The following is a 14,557-nucleotide window of genomic DNA, read 5'->3' as shown; positions in this document are numbered from 1 at the left end:
ATTTACTAACACACAATTAGTTATCTCATACATTGCTTCTGGGAGTATAAAATGAGATAATCTCAGCGGAAGGTAATTTGGAAGTATCCATCACATTATATGTCTGTTTCCTTTGAGCGTAGAACCTCCCCTAGAGCTCCCGAAATACCTGAATACACATGCAAACACGTGTATCTGTCTGTAACAGCAAACAAAACTACAGCAACGTCAAACAGGAAATAACTCAAATGTCCACAAGCAGATGGCACCTGGGTGCTTCCTGATGAAGAGATGATGCTGGAAATTTTATGTAGCCATGAATGAAGCAGCACCACCTGCTGACATAGGATGATCTCCACAATATAATGTGAAATTAAAAAAAGGCAAACCATAGCACTGTGTGCAGAGTATGCCACCATTTGGTGGGGATACAAGAATAGATGTGCGTATGTGAATATTCATAAAGATTTACAATTCTAAAGATTTGTAAATGCATTGACTATCTCTGGACATATACAACAAGAAAGTTATAACAAAGACTGCCTCTGGGAAAGAGATCTGGGTGGCTAACGGTCACATGGGAGAGAGACTTAGTTGTCCCTGTTCATCACCCACTGTGGCTGCTGGCATGGCTGGTGGTGCTGGCTTGCTGTGGCAATTCAGCATCAACCATCAGAGTGTGTATGGGGCCTGGCAGCACGGGATAATGATGGCAGTGCACTGGACAGCTCTTCTCTCTTACACATGTGGAGGTGGGAGTAATTCCCTTTATGTGTGTGTGTGTGTGTGTGTGTGTTTTAAGATTTTATTTATTTATTCATGAGAGACACAGAGAGAGAGGCAGAGACACAGGCAGAGGGAGAAGCAGGCTCCTTGCAGGGAGCCTGATGTGGGACTCGATCCCAGGACTGTGGGATCACGCCCTGAGTCAAAGACAGGGGCTCAACCACTGAGCCACCCAGGTGTCCCGGGAGTAATTCCCTTTGATCATACAATCCTCCAGAGGGGGGACTTGGGGGATTAGATACTGGGCTACCTTGTAATAGCGTTTATTGGCGCTAAAGTAATGAATTGAAAAAATGAGAGATGACTGTATTAGTAAACCTAGATGGTGGAGCCATTCATATCTTCATCGAAGTTTAAAAGCCACTTCAAGCTTTCTGAGAAACAGGATAAAACTAAAGGGGATTCACCAAGGCTTCCAGCACAAGGCCAGCTTTAATCTGAGTTGACAGTTTTTCAGAGGTGGCTCAGCCACCTTTTCACGGTGGCTACTCAATGTCACTCCCACATGCCTTCCATACCTTGGCTGCTGGGGTGTGCAGTGGCCTAGCTGAGGCCCCTGACAATGTCCTCCTTGGGGCCCTGGAGGGGCCTCTCTCTGCAAAGTCCTTTCTCTGGATCCCAACACATCCTAACACATCAATAGTTTAAATGGCCTCACTCAATCATTTTAAAATCACCACATGCACCTGAGAAAGAGCTATGCCTTTAACTGCCACAGACACTTGTCTTCAATGTGGAAGGCCCCTGGCAGGAGGACTCTTCAACATTTCCATTCCCTAGCCCTCCATGACCTCCGAGAGCAGTTAGGACTTCAGTTCATATGACAAGAAAACCACAAGGGCCTTCGAGGGTCTAAGGAGAATCTGGTAGGCTTCATTCTTAGGATCTACTCCTGGCTTTGCCTCTAGTCAGCGGGGTCAACTCAGACAAGTCTCCTGAGCATTCCAACTTCACTTCACCTCAAGTGGGTGCTCTGAATTAGACCCATGGCTCCTTGGGCTGAACTCTTGGACGACCCTCAGGCAAGGAGGGCCAGCAGAACCTCAGCCCCAATGGCAACTAGAGTGTCTTCCTTTTAACTATTTTATAAATTGGAGTTCCAAGACGAATTTCATCTGAAAGATGACTTTTGCTTCTAAAAATTAAAAGTTCACAAATCACAAGACAAACTCCTGAACTTCTAAGCCAGACCAATGTCACTCAAAGATTTCCGTGAAGAATCAACAAGGACCAATCTAGGATTTGTCTACCAAGTATTAAGGAGCCTACTCTGTTGGAAAGACTTCTATGGTTGAGAATTGGCCAAATTACAGGTTGCTTTGCACCTGAGAGGTTTATCAACAAAACTGGCACTGGGAATTGAACTGAGACACACTACAGTGCAAGGCTGACCCTCTCCAGCTGAGGCGTGCAGGGCCCTAGAGCGGCACGCAGCAGGGCAGACGAGATGTGACAGGGGTTAACAGAAGCTCTTCCTGGAGCTTAAATTTTATTCTACGTCAAGTAGTTTAAAGGATTACTTTTATACTTTTATATTACGGAGTAGAAAGCTAAATTTGCATAAATTTTAAAGATTAAAGCATGAGACTTCAAAGAAATTTTGAGCTTGCTGCTGGCTACTTCTAGCTACAAAGGGTCTGGACCCCGGGCAGTATGTATTGATTTCCTCTGCATTCGGGGAACTTCAGTGGAAAAAACCAGAACCTCTGATGTTATGAAAAGCGTGCAGACATCCGAACCGCACAAGAACCGGGTCTTAATTCTGATCCTACCACATGCGATCTGTATGAACTTGAGTAAGTTGGTCACCTCGGTTTCCTGGAATAAAGAGTCCCATCTTTCAAGGCCACTGGGAAAATGAGTAATAAAATCTATAAAAGTATGCAGCACATGTTTAGGCACTTAATAAATAGTTGCCGATAATAATAAAAATAAACAACCAAGGATTCATCAAGATAATCACACTATATTTGAGTTTTCCAAGCAGAGAGCCTTCAGCTTCAGGAAAGAACATTCTTGGCATGACATTCCTAAGGCTGCGGATATATGCAATGTAAAGAGTTAATACATCTATTGACTTATTAAACAAGGTTGTGGAGGAATAGGAGTTTAAGTAATAAATTTATAGGATAAGTAATAATTTTATAGGGAACTGCCGACTTTTATACCTACAAGGTAAAACTGTCCAACGAGAAAGGAAGGGCACGAGAGAGCAAGCCCAAAAATAATTTCACAAAAGTAAGTAGAGCCTTTCAGTCATCAGAACCATTTTATATTCAAAGAATATTTTTTTAAAAATGAACCTGTGAGTTATAATTGGCCAGTTTGTAAAGCCAAGTCAGTGTCTGTGGCTTGGAACAGAGGGAAGAGGGAAAGCAGAATGAGGGGTGTGGCATGCAGTAGAGGGGAGGGACAGCATCCTTGGGCTGGTGAGGCCAAAAGCCTGTCCCTAAATCCAGGTGGAGATGTGCTACTGGCTATACTAATATTTTTGAAGAAGGGACAAAAGATGACAATCTCAGGCTGGAAGAGCAACCATGTGGTCAAAGGGATGCCAGGGGGATAAATCCAGCTCTGCTCCACAAGCCTTCAGCCCCAGCCTGGGGCTGCTCCCACCCAGAGCTAGGGCTGCTTTTCTCTAACTTGCACCAAGTCTCCATATGAACAGCTGTAGTCCAGGAGCCAGAATACCAGAGCTGGGTGGCATCTGCTGGGGGAGGAGGCATAGCCATGATGGGTAACATTCTGAAAGGCCAGTCTCGATTTACAAAGCAGGACTAACAGAATAAAGGAAGGCTGGCAGCTTGAACCCTAGCTGGACCCTTATGACAAGAGAAAATAAGGTCGTGATGGAGCAAGATGCCCTATTCTGCAGGTGAAGGTCTTCCTGACACACTGTATGGCCTTCTCTGAGTGTTCTTCAAGCTGCAGCCTGCTGCCAAGACCTATCCACAGGCTGCTAGCAGGAGCCTCCACAGGGGAGCCAGGGCAGGACACGGCTGTAACTACATTCCTGCCTGGTCAGAAGCAGCCAGGCTAAGATGTGGGCTCTGGGCACGTTCCTTCCCAGAAACATCACCTCCGCTCCTCACCCCTCTTGCCTAGGAGATCAATAGGCTGCAGGGAAAGCATAAGTAGCACCCTTAGCCTGGAATATCAGTGCTAGAAAAGTATTAAAAACAGGAAGCCACAAGGAGGACTGACAGGCATTGCTGTGAGCACTCGGGGGAGAGGGGATGTGCTCAGAACAGGGACGTGCTAATAAGAGCTTGTGGCAGGGAGTGGCCAGGATTGGGGCAGACTAGAAAAGGGCTGCTGGTGCGGGGCAGGGGGGGCAGTGTCTGAGACTATGTCTTATCATAATGTCCCACTCATTGTATCTGTACTAGGTTCTCCCAACCTATTAAGGCCAAGTTCATAAAATATAATGGCAAACAAGTCATCTGTACTTTCTCTGAAAGCATTAGAATTTTGGGGGAGAAGAGCTTAGAAAAAGGGTCTAACGTTTAGGCCCCCTTTTTTCTGTTTCTCAGCAAGAGCTTTTTCATTACTTCCGTATGACGTGTAATGTGTAAAGTGAAAATGGACATGGCATATTGCTCTAAAATCTCAGAGAGCCAGAGAATTCTCAAACATGTGAAAAGTAGGAAAGAAGGGGGAAAGTAAAGCAGTTGTAAATGGAAACCTTCAAGCAGAACTTTTCTGTTTACCCTCTTAAAGTCATATGTACAGCTTCTCCCACAGCAGATCCCTGGCTGGCCTGGGTTTACCTCTTATGCCAAGTTATTCTGTTTCCTTGTTTCTCGATTTCTATAGCATCTGCATAATAGGGCTCAAAGAACTTCCATTGCTGCGTCTTCAATGATATTTAATTACATCCTTTGGTCCGAAGATAGATATTTCTAAATGGAGACAAAATTCTGCTTGCCAACTCCTGGCCATTTTTAATTCATGACTAACCTGCCAAGAGCAGTAGTTTGGAGCATGATAATCACAACAATAGCTCTAATCTGAGGAAGTTTTCCAACCCAAGTTGTTTAAGAGCCCTGGGCTAAAGCCCAAGCAAGATGACCCTGCAGGTAAGCAAATAAAGTCTCACTCAAAAAGCACCTATTTGAAATTCTCTCTCCTACCAGAGGGCGGTGGAGGGTGGGGCAAATTCAGATTTGAGAGAGGGTGAGAACACAGAATCTGAGGCTGGGGAGCCTTGGAGGTAAGAGGCAGGGGGCAGGGAGAAGAGCCTTCCAGGTAGACAGGGAACAGGTGTGCTGTTAAAGGCTAGGCCAGTCTGGCAGGAGAGTCAGGACAAGGGTGCTGGGGGGAGGGGAAGGCGGCGAGGCCTTACCTACCTGGACAGGTAAGGCCCGCGGTCACAGTAAGGATTCTGCACTTCATCCTGGAGCAACAGGGAGCGGTATAAGTAGAGCAGTGACAAGAACAGATAAGCATCTTTAAAAGATCATTCTGGCTGCAGCCTGGAGAATGGTTTTGATGGGAAAACAAGGAAGGTAGTGGGTCCTGAAGGGAGAGACAGGCCTGAACTAGGAGGAGAGGTGGGAGAGGGGGATGCGAAATAGGAGGTTAAAGTACTGTATTCCTAGAGGTGAAACAATGTCCAGCTACCTACAGTGGACAATATTATAGGCTCAGATTTCTTGCTGAAGCACACTCAACACATCTATACTTTTAATATGACTAAAAAGTTTAGACACTTCTGGGAGCTTGCTGGAATGATTATGATTTAAGTAAGTACATACTCTGGATCTTTGAGTAATTAAGTTAGCCATGAGCTTCTCTTAGGGAAATTCAAATTGAAAGCAAGACACACACACACACACACACACACACACACACAGTAGGTCAATGCTAAGACACTCACAGTGGGTCAATGCTAAGACACACATATAGTAGGTCAATGCTAAGACACACACACACAGTAGGTTAGTGCTAAGACATACACAGTGGGTCAATGCTAAGACATATACAGACACAGTGGGTCAATGCTACTTAATTGAGTCATACACTAATTTGCTCAAGAGCTGTATTGCATAGGCAATCCTCACGGCTCTCCTTTTACTAAGGCTTCACCTACTATAGTCCATCTGATGTATAAATATGACTATGCACGTTGGAAAAAAATAGCCTCTACTTCCTTGTTTATAGAAAAAACAGTTGACTGACATTTTATTTAACCATAACAATCTTTAAGGGTGATGGATATTAATATAGTTATCCTGAATTAGAATGATTGAGCCCAGCACTTATGAAACTAACAGGACTATCACTAATACATATCATGGAAACATACAAATTCTAAGAACGTGCTACTTAAGCATTTGATCATACAGAATTAGGATGCATTGATAATTTAAAAACCTAAAATAAAGGATCATTTCACAGTTGGTAATAGCCCATGACTGTCATCCCATTAGAGCAAACTACCAACATTTTGCTTTTGCTTTTTGGCTCTACAATATACTGCCCAAGGGGTAGTAGCAGAGCAGCAGGGAGACAGTGAGTAGTGACTCAGGGGGTGCTATGGTCTGGATGTATTGTCCCAAATCTATAAGTTGAAATCCTAACACCTGATGTGATGATGGAGACTTTCTTAAGTCATGAGGGTAGAACCCTCACAAATGGGGTCTTATAAGAGGTCCCACAGAGCTTCCTCACCCCTCCTACCAAGTGAGGACACAATGAAAGTGCCATGCTGGCACCCTGACCTCAAACTTCCAGCCTCCAGAAATGTGAGAAATACATTTCTGGTATTTAGAAGCCATGCAGGTTTTGTAATAGCAGCCCAAATGGACAAAGAAAGAGAGGAAGACTTTCTGGCCTAAGTAGGTATCAGAACTTCCCACTTTAGAGAAATGTCTTTAGTTTCTGGCTTCATCTCTCAAAACCGGAAACCACTGGAACATATGCATAGGCACTATGCATTTCTCCAGGTCTTTTTTGAGTAAGTTTTTCTAGAAGCATCCATACATAACTCACCTATCCTATCTCCTTAAATCCAATCCTATCCTGTGGCCCCTAGTGGGCATACAGTACCCTAGCTTTTGCCATACGCATGCACATTGCTCACCAGAATAGAAACTACACAAGGACAGTGATTTTTATCTATTTTGTAAACTGATGGAGCTCAATAGCCTGGAGTAGGCTACTTCTCAGTTTCAACTCTTCTTGACTTTTGGAGACTGTCTACATTGATTCATTCCCAACTCCTGCAGCTTTTCTGCCCACATACACATTTTTGCATGTACTTTCTTTATCGCCCTTCATTATCATTGTTTCTAAGATTTCTGCTTCAAGCTGCCATATACCACCTTGGAGCATCCTTGTCAATCCAATCCAATAGATCCCTACTGCATATATTTGGGAATCATGGTAGGAGAGCTGTGTGGTTTTGGAAGCTTCTGATCAGTGCAGTGATACTGCACGCCTTGAATCCTTGGAGTGGTTCCCTGGTTTCTATTGTCTCTCTGCTTTAGATAAACTGAACTCTGTTTCCCCTGCAGATTGTGTTTGCTGGGACCTCACCCAAGCCCCACACTTTCTGACTCCTGTCTATATCCTCAAACAACAGATTAGCCCCCCACCTCGTCTCCTAGCAGGAACGCTAGGAGGTGTCACTAATGGAGGCAGTGCTTTAGCCATTCTGGAAAACAAAGTAGAAGAGAACAGTATAGGGCCACGTGTCTGAGGGGGTATGAGAGTGGGCAGGCCTGAAAGAGTTGCGGGGGACACAAGCTTTAAGATCCAGGCAGGTGTGGTACCTCATCCTAGTTCTGTAAACCTCCGCTGGTGTGAACAAGACGTGCAAGGCACCGCACAAAACTGGCCTCCACCTGTACCTCCCACCTCGGTTCCCATGCCTCAGTTCCCCAGTCATACTGGCCCCTTTGAGATGTTCCAGCACATTGAGCTTTCCCCTTAGGCCTCCTGCACCTTCCTGCTGGCTGGAAAGTGCTTCTCCTCACGGGCTTTGCTGACATCTGCTCCCCTGTGCTTTCACACAGCTTTTTCAGCTTTTTTTCCATCCTGAAACTGGGGAGGCTAAGTCCCCAGTTTATGTGAGTCTCTTGTCATTTGCTCTCTTGGCCTCGAGTCATTGGTGTCGGTTTGCCCAGGGAATGTGCAGTTATGCTCCATATGTGTGTCCTGGCTTGATGCCTTTCTCCTCTGTTCCACTACAGGCTAATAGAGGCCAGAGGCCACAACTATGTCGCCCGCTGCATGCTTAGAACCCCAGAGCACATAGCCTGCTACTATTTCCTTGAGTGAAGGAATTACTGAGAATTTGTTAACCACTCTGAGGTTCAGGTTCCTCAATAATAAAAAACCAAAAATATTACCACATACCCCTTACGGTTGATGGAAGGACTGAATGAGATAACCCACACAAAGCTCCTCCCAGCCCGAGCACACAATAAATATTGGTTCCCAGTCCCTCTACGTCATGATTTTTTTCTTGCCACCGATTCTGCTAAGGGGAATGTTCCCATCTAAAACAAAACAAAACAAAAGGCTTGAAAGAAAAGCACATCTAATGCATGAAGATCTACAAAAGCAAATCTAATGACTTGAAGATATGATGAAAGAAGCTACTTGAGATCATATGATGTACATGGTCAAATATCTCTGTGATATTTGTTTGCTCTTCATGAATAGGCTTCTTGCTTTCAGAGAAGTGATAGTGGGAGCATGGAGATCAGTTGATGTTGATAAAAACAAAACCTAAATCTAACTCATCAAAATCTATGATACTAATCAATTTTGTAATTTAAAAGGAAGTACTTGAAAAAAAATAAAAAATAAAAGGAAGTACTTGGGGATAGAGTGGCCAGTCTGCTCCACCAGAATTAGCACCAAAACACACTCATTATTGAAAATTTAGTTTTAAGAGACCTATGTGTGAATCTTGCTGAAAAAACTGGCAACTGTATATAAATAGCTGAAGGTAGAAAATGATTCATTTTACATATCCAACTTCTTATTTCCTTCCTCCCTCCCTCCCTCCCTCCCTCCCTTCCTTCCTTCTTTCTTTCTTTCTTTCTTTCTTTCTTTCTTTCTTTCTTTCTTTCTTTTCTTTCTTTCTTCTTTCAAGATTTTATTTATTTATTCACAAGAGACAGAGAGAGAGAGAGGCAGAGACATAGGCAGAGGGAGAAGCAGGCTCCTCACAGGGAGTCAATGTAGGATTCCGGGATTCCGGGATCACGCCCTGAGCAAAGGCAGACGCTCAACCGCTGAGCCACCCAGGAGTCCCTATCCAACTTATTCCTTTTAATAATTCTGCTTATTGCTGTTCCTTTCTAAGACACATCATTTTTTAATACGTTTTCTGTTTGGTTTTATTTCCAACAGGAGTTGGAAATAAATTCTCTTCTCTCTCTTCTTCTCCCTGTCTTTATATCCCATCCTCCTTCCCTTTATACACATTTATAAAAATAAATTTTTACTTCTATAAAATAAATAAGAGCACATGATAAAAATTTAACTACAAGGAGTGTAAATGGAAAAAAATAATTATCTCCCTTAGTTACCCTCCACTTACTACCGACCTACCCAGTCCCACTGTCAAGTTAATCACTGTTGATATTAATTTCTTCTGCAATGATATTGCAGATATTTGATATAGATATTTCTATCTATCTATCTATCTATCTATCTATCTATCTATCTATCTATCTTATCTATCTATCTATCTATCTATCTATCTATCTATCTATCTATCATCTACTGGCTTTAAACAAATGAGATCATTTGGTACATGATGTTTTATCCTCTCTCTCTCTCTGTCTCTAATAATGTATTTTGGATAGCTTTTCTGATCAGGACATATTTCCCCATTGCTTTTTTTGTTAGATACCTCATTTTGGGGCCATTTCCCCATTTAACCCAATTGGGGGAAATCTGGAATATACTGAATTTGCATCATCAAAATATCTTCCTTTATGTAAAGCAAAAAAATAAAGATCATATACACAGGTCTTATCAAGTGATGATTTCAGTTATATTCATGAAAATGAGATAGCACTGTAAAAATTTAATTCCAAGACAAACAAATATGCAAGCATATCACTCAGAAAATTTCTTTGATCTCTCTGATGCCTTTATCTAATTGGTGTTATTATGTTGTAACTCCTCTGACTGCCAACTGTATTATCTGTAACCTTGGCAAAGGCTTCCCATGTAATACAGATGAAGAAAAAAATATTGTGTGTATTCTCTCCTTTAACACTGTCAGAAGAAAAAAGAAATGTAATTAAATTTTAATCTCTGTCAGTTTAAGAAGAATAGAAGTTGTAGAACATTATAGGTGGTGTTTGAATATTATTAGTGTTAAAAAAAAAAACCAGATTTACAGCTTTTGATAATTGTGGTTATATAAGAAAATATGATTATTCTAAGGAAACATGCCCTGAAGTATTTATTATTTAGGGGTAAAGGAGTATGATGTCTCACCTTACAAATGATTCAGAAAAAGAATAGAAAGGGAGAGGAAGAAAGAAGTAAATGGGGCAAAATGCAAACAGCAGAAGTGGAGTAGAGTCTAGGAGAGTTCTTTGTACTCTTCTTCCAACTTTTCTAGGTATACTTAAAATTATATCAAAATTATAAGTTACCAAAAAAGGAAAGGGAGTTGGGAGTTAAAACTTAAAAGGATTACTCTTAATGCATTTATTCTGTCAACATCTGCATTCCCCGACTCGACCCTGTCACAGGCTCTGCCTGCATTTCATAGGTCCAACTGCCTCTGCCTCTCCACACTTCCTTACTGGAATAGAAGCTCTATACCCACTGGCTGGGAAGGCCCAGAGCTATCCCTGAGCACCATGTGCCCATGTATCTGGCATGTGGGGAGACGGGTGTAGCAGGTGGAAAGACAGCACCCTAGGACTACAAAGCCACAGCCTTCCCCAAATCCCTCCTCACATGGCCCCCATGCCTGGACTTCGTTGCCTTTACTCCTTGATGAGTATATATTCTTCTTTTTTTTTTCTGGCCCTCAATGTGGTCCACAGCCTGCCTCGCCTTTGTCTGCCTCTCTTCTCAAAGGGCTATTTCTTGTCCTGCTAGCTCTAGCCTTAAATACTGCCTACACTTTACAGATGACCCAAAGCTATAATGCACTCTCCTAGTTTAATTTTTTGTTCTTTCACTGTTGGCAAACCCTACTTACCAGACCAGAGGATTCCCTTAGTCTCAGTGCCATTCTCTATCAAGCTGGAATTTTCTAGGTTCTTTTAGCAGGCATGCTGGTTGTTGGCCACTACCCTTACAGCTTTTGTAACTAGGTTTTCTGGGAAGTGCATTCTGGCTTCCATGACGCCCAAGGACACCAGATGTCCCATCTCCAATGTTAATAGAGCCAAAGAGTCTAACTGTCCCACACAGATTAACCTTTGATCACACACAAAAACAAATTTTTGCTGCAATCTAGAAACTCAACTTCAAATGTCAATTCTCCATTCAGAATATGCCTACACTGGACTTTCCTATAAATGATCTCTATAGTGCTAGAAGGAGAGAAACAACTTTTCGACCAGTCAACACAAAAATCTAAGCAAGATGACACAAGTGTGTAATGCTTATGAAAACCCAAAGTATAAAACATGAATGTGTGTTTTCCAATATTTGCAATGCACAGATATTCTTGGTTTTATTGCCAGTTTAAATATAATTTCTGATGTTTTTAAAATAACATTACATTTCTCCCCAGATCAATATATCTATAGCTTATAAGTAACATCTATTGAATACAATGATGTGTATTTAAACTTTGGGAGGAAATTATAGCATATTGCATCAGACAGAACAATCTTGAGAAGAGAGAATTTTAGGGAACAGAGGAGTACATTGTTAAAAATTCCTTAGCAGCCTCACTGGAAAAGGAAATATTGCCAACCACTTTCCTGCATGGTATGCAGCTAACCCAGACAAAAAAGGATTCTCCTTCCTTCAGTGAAAATGTCAAGCTGAAAATGACACCTTTAAGGACAGACATGGGGACAGCTCAGGATGAGGGACGCCAGGTGAGGGACTCTAGTCTGGACCCCGGCTCCCAGGGGAATCTTATCTGAACCCCTCCAACCACCGCCAACCCCTTCAGGTGATAACATTCTGGTTTATCCTCTGCTCTCTCCTTCAAGTGGAAGTGGGTTGCTCCAGCCTCTCTGCATCCCAGGGAGCTGAAATGCCTAGTTAAGTGCCTCTTTGTCTCATCTATGGGTGTAAGGACTGGCCAAAGGGACAGATTTGAGTCTAAGAGAGTATATTGACCAGAGCCCGTCCAAATGAGCCAACCAAATGACGCAGCCCTGAGGAAGGGATGGAGGTGGTGGAGAGGTTGGAGAAAAGAAAGGAGTAACTAGTGCTGCATCAAGAGAGCAAAGAGGCAGTGGTCTGGGGATACAGAAGGTAAGGTGCATGCAATGCTGGCCAGTGGGATTCATTCACAGGGTGCAGGATTCAACAGCCACCTGGCATTTCTTCCTGGCTGTTGACTGTTTACCATGCTCTCCACCTCCCTTCCAGATCTCTGTCCCCTTTTCCATCTTGATGTTTAACCCTCAAACCCACAATGCCTGCATGGGAATCATCCTGGTACCCACATTCCTCTTCTCAGTTTGGATCTGCTTCCCCAGACTAGACTCCACATGCTTATTTGCAGGTCACTCAGGTGCCCAGGTTCCAGCCTGTAGGCTGGCCCTCCAATGTTGCCAAACAATACAGCTCCTCTCCCCGAGGCCAGTCGCCAGGGAGCCTCCCCCCGCAACCTTGTCCTGCTGCCAGTCAAGCCTCTCACCTGCAATTTGACAGACATCACTTTGCACACTGTAGAGTTTGGTACACATGCTATTTATAAGTATCAAATGTAGTTGCTACACCAGGAAGTTAAGACACAGAGTGAAGAAGGCAATTCCAAAGATAACTTTTATTTAAAAGCCTCCCATTGAAATGAATGTTCACCTTTGTTTCAGTGAATTAATTTATCCAAATCTGGTTCTCAAGAGACTAACCCGGGTGTGGTTGGTCTTTTGGGGGTGATAAAAAAATGTTCTGAAATTGATTGTGGTGATGGTTATGCAGCCTACTGACCGCTATTGAATTGTACACTGAGTGGGCAAATTGTATGGTATGTGAATTATGCCTCGATAAACCTGTTTTTTTTTTTTTTTAAAGAAAACACTGTAAGGACTTTAGGATGTGAACCTAACCTACCAAATATATCCACCTGGCTGCTAGAGGGAGGGATCAGAAAAAGATGTGGGCAAGTCATTTTCTGGAAATCCTGGGTGGACCCTGCTGAAGCACACAGCCTGATTCCACCTGTATGAAGTCAGGTCTGACCATCCCTCCCGCAGGCAGCTCCCCACACAGGAACACTGCACACCGGGAGAACTGGCATGTGTAGGTTTCTCTGCGCCTATAGCACGCAGAGCTACGCCTACTTTTTTCAGCATTGGATTTTTCCAAACAAAAGGAGAAACCAAGCACATAAAACCCAACAGTGAATTGATGAGCAACTTTGCATATATATAGAATTTCCAGGCAATAAAGCATGCTCTCCAACAAGCTTGTCTTTGTTTGGAGGAAAATTATGCTTTGCTTTCTCACAATGCCCTCTGCCAAGCCCAGTGTGCCCTCCTAATTTAAATTAGTCTTGCAATTGTATGATCTTTCCAAAGGAAACTAATTTTCACTATGCTCATTCAGGGAACTTAACCAGAACTTGATTTTTTTTGGAGGGGGAGGTGGCAAGCCACATAGTAAGGTTTTCTGCTTTGCCACAATCCTAAGATTAATCATTTTCTGAATATCTATAAATATTATTTTGATTATGTGAATGGCTTTAAATAGCTGTTTATGAAAAACTCACAATACTGTAAGTCTGCAAAGAAATAAGCCTAATATAAAATGTGAGCAAGAGAATTAAACACAAATTGCACAATTATATTCTAATTTGTAGATTATAATTCAGTGTGCTATAATGATTTATCCTGAAAACATGCTATCTCAAAAAAAAAAAACCATTAAAAACTGATTAAGATAACTTTTCTCACAAATCCAAAAATGCTTCATTCACTGGGTAATTTCCTTCTGTCCTATCTTAACAAGGACATAGCGAATCAAAGACCTCAAAAGGAGGTTTATAAATCTTGACAGCTTCTGCAGGTTCTGTTTTCTTATTGTATGTTAAATTCTGTATGAAGTTCAGCAGTTCACATAATCTGGCATAAAAATGGAAGATTTAAAAAAAAAGTTTAAAACTTTGATTTCTCATAAAATGTCTTAATGGTGTCTCTCTCTCATTGCTGGGTTATTTCCCAGAAAAGACTCCATTTTCACTATGATTTTCCAAAATAAATCTGATAGAAAAGGATATCAAGGCAATTGGAAATGTGAGAAATCTGATCAAAAGTGGATTAATTTTTTAAGTTGTTATAACTATATAGCTTATTCTATAAATTCATAATCTGGACAAGACAATCATTCTGAATGACTTTGGGGCAAATTCTTCTTGGCTTTTTTTCTCTGGGTGGGGTGAGTGTTAGTTTTATTCCTCCTCTCCCCAACCACTTCCTTCCCATATACAAAAACGAGATAATCATCTCTGAATGCCCTTGGTGACCCAAGCATATATATTTTGGGGACAAATTATGTCAGCATAAAATTCGAAATTGGCAGTCTCGGAGAACCAAGTTAGAAGTAGATTTGCTGTGTTTAAAATTAAACCATTTTAGTAGTAACTAAAATCGCAGAAAGTTGTGAACAAAACCTCAGG

The 14,557-nt window shown here is 42.2% G+C and overlaps 1 protein-coding gene across 14 annotated transcripts in view; it reads right to left on the bottom strand.

The window, feature by feature from the left end:
* Positions 1-14,557, bottom strand: part of RAPGEF4 (Rap guanine nucleotide exchange factor 4) — a 284,560-nt gene that overhangs the window by 126,927 nt on the left and 143,076 nt on the right. Inside the window, exon 1 of one of the 14 annotated variants that reach the window (XM_041721895.1) lies at positions 10,952-11,103. The exons of the other annotated variants lie outside the window; for them this stretch is intronic. Coding sequence (XP_041577829.1) covers positions 10,952-10,984 — 33 coding nt within the window. The 5' untranslated portion in view covers positions 10,985-11,103. Of the gene's footprint in view, positions 1-10,951; positions 11,104-14,557 lie in introns of those variants that run through there. 14 annotated transcript variants of the gene reach the window in all.

This window comes from Vulpes lagopus, chromosome 11, assembly GCF_018345385.1.
Source record: "Vulpes lagopus strain Blue_001 chromosome 11, ASM1834538v1, whole genome shotgun sequence".
Taxonomy (NCBI): Eukaryota; Metazoa; Chordata; class Mammalia; order Carnivora; family Canidae; genus Vulpes; species Vulpes lagopus.
This window is presented reverse-complemented; position numbering and strand designations above follow the sequence as displayed.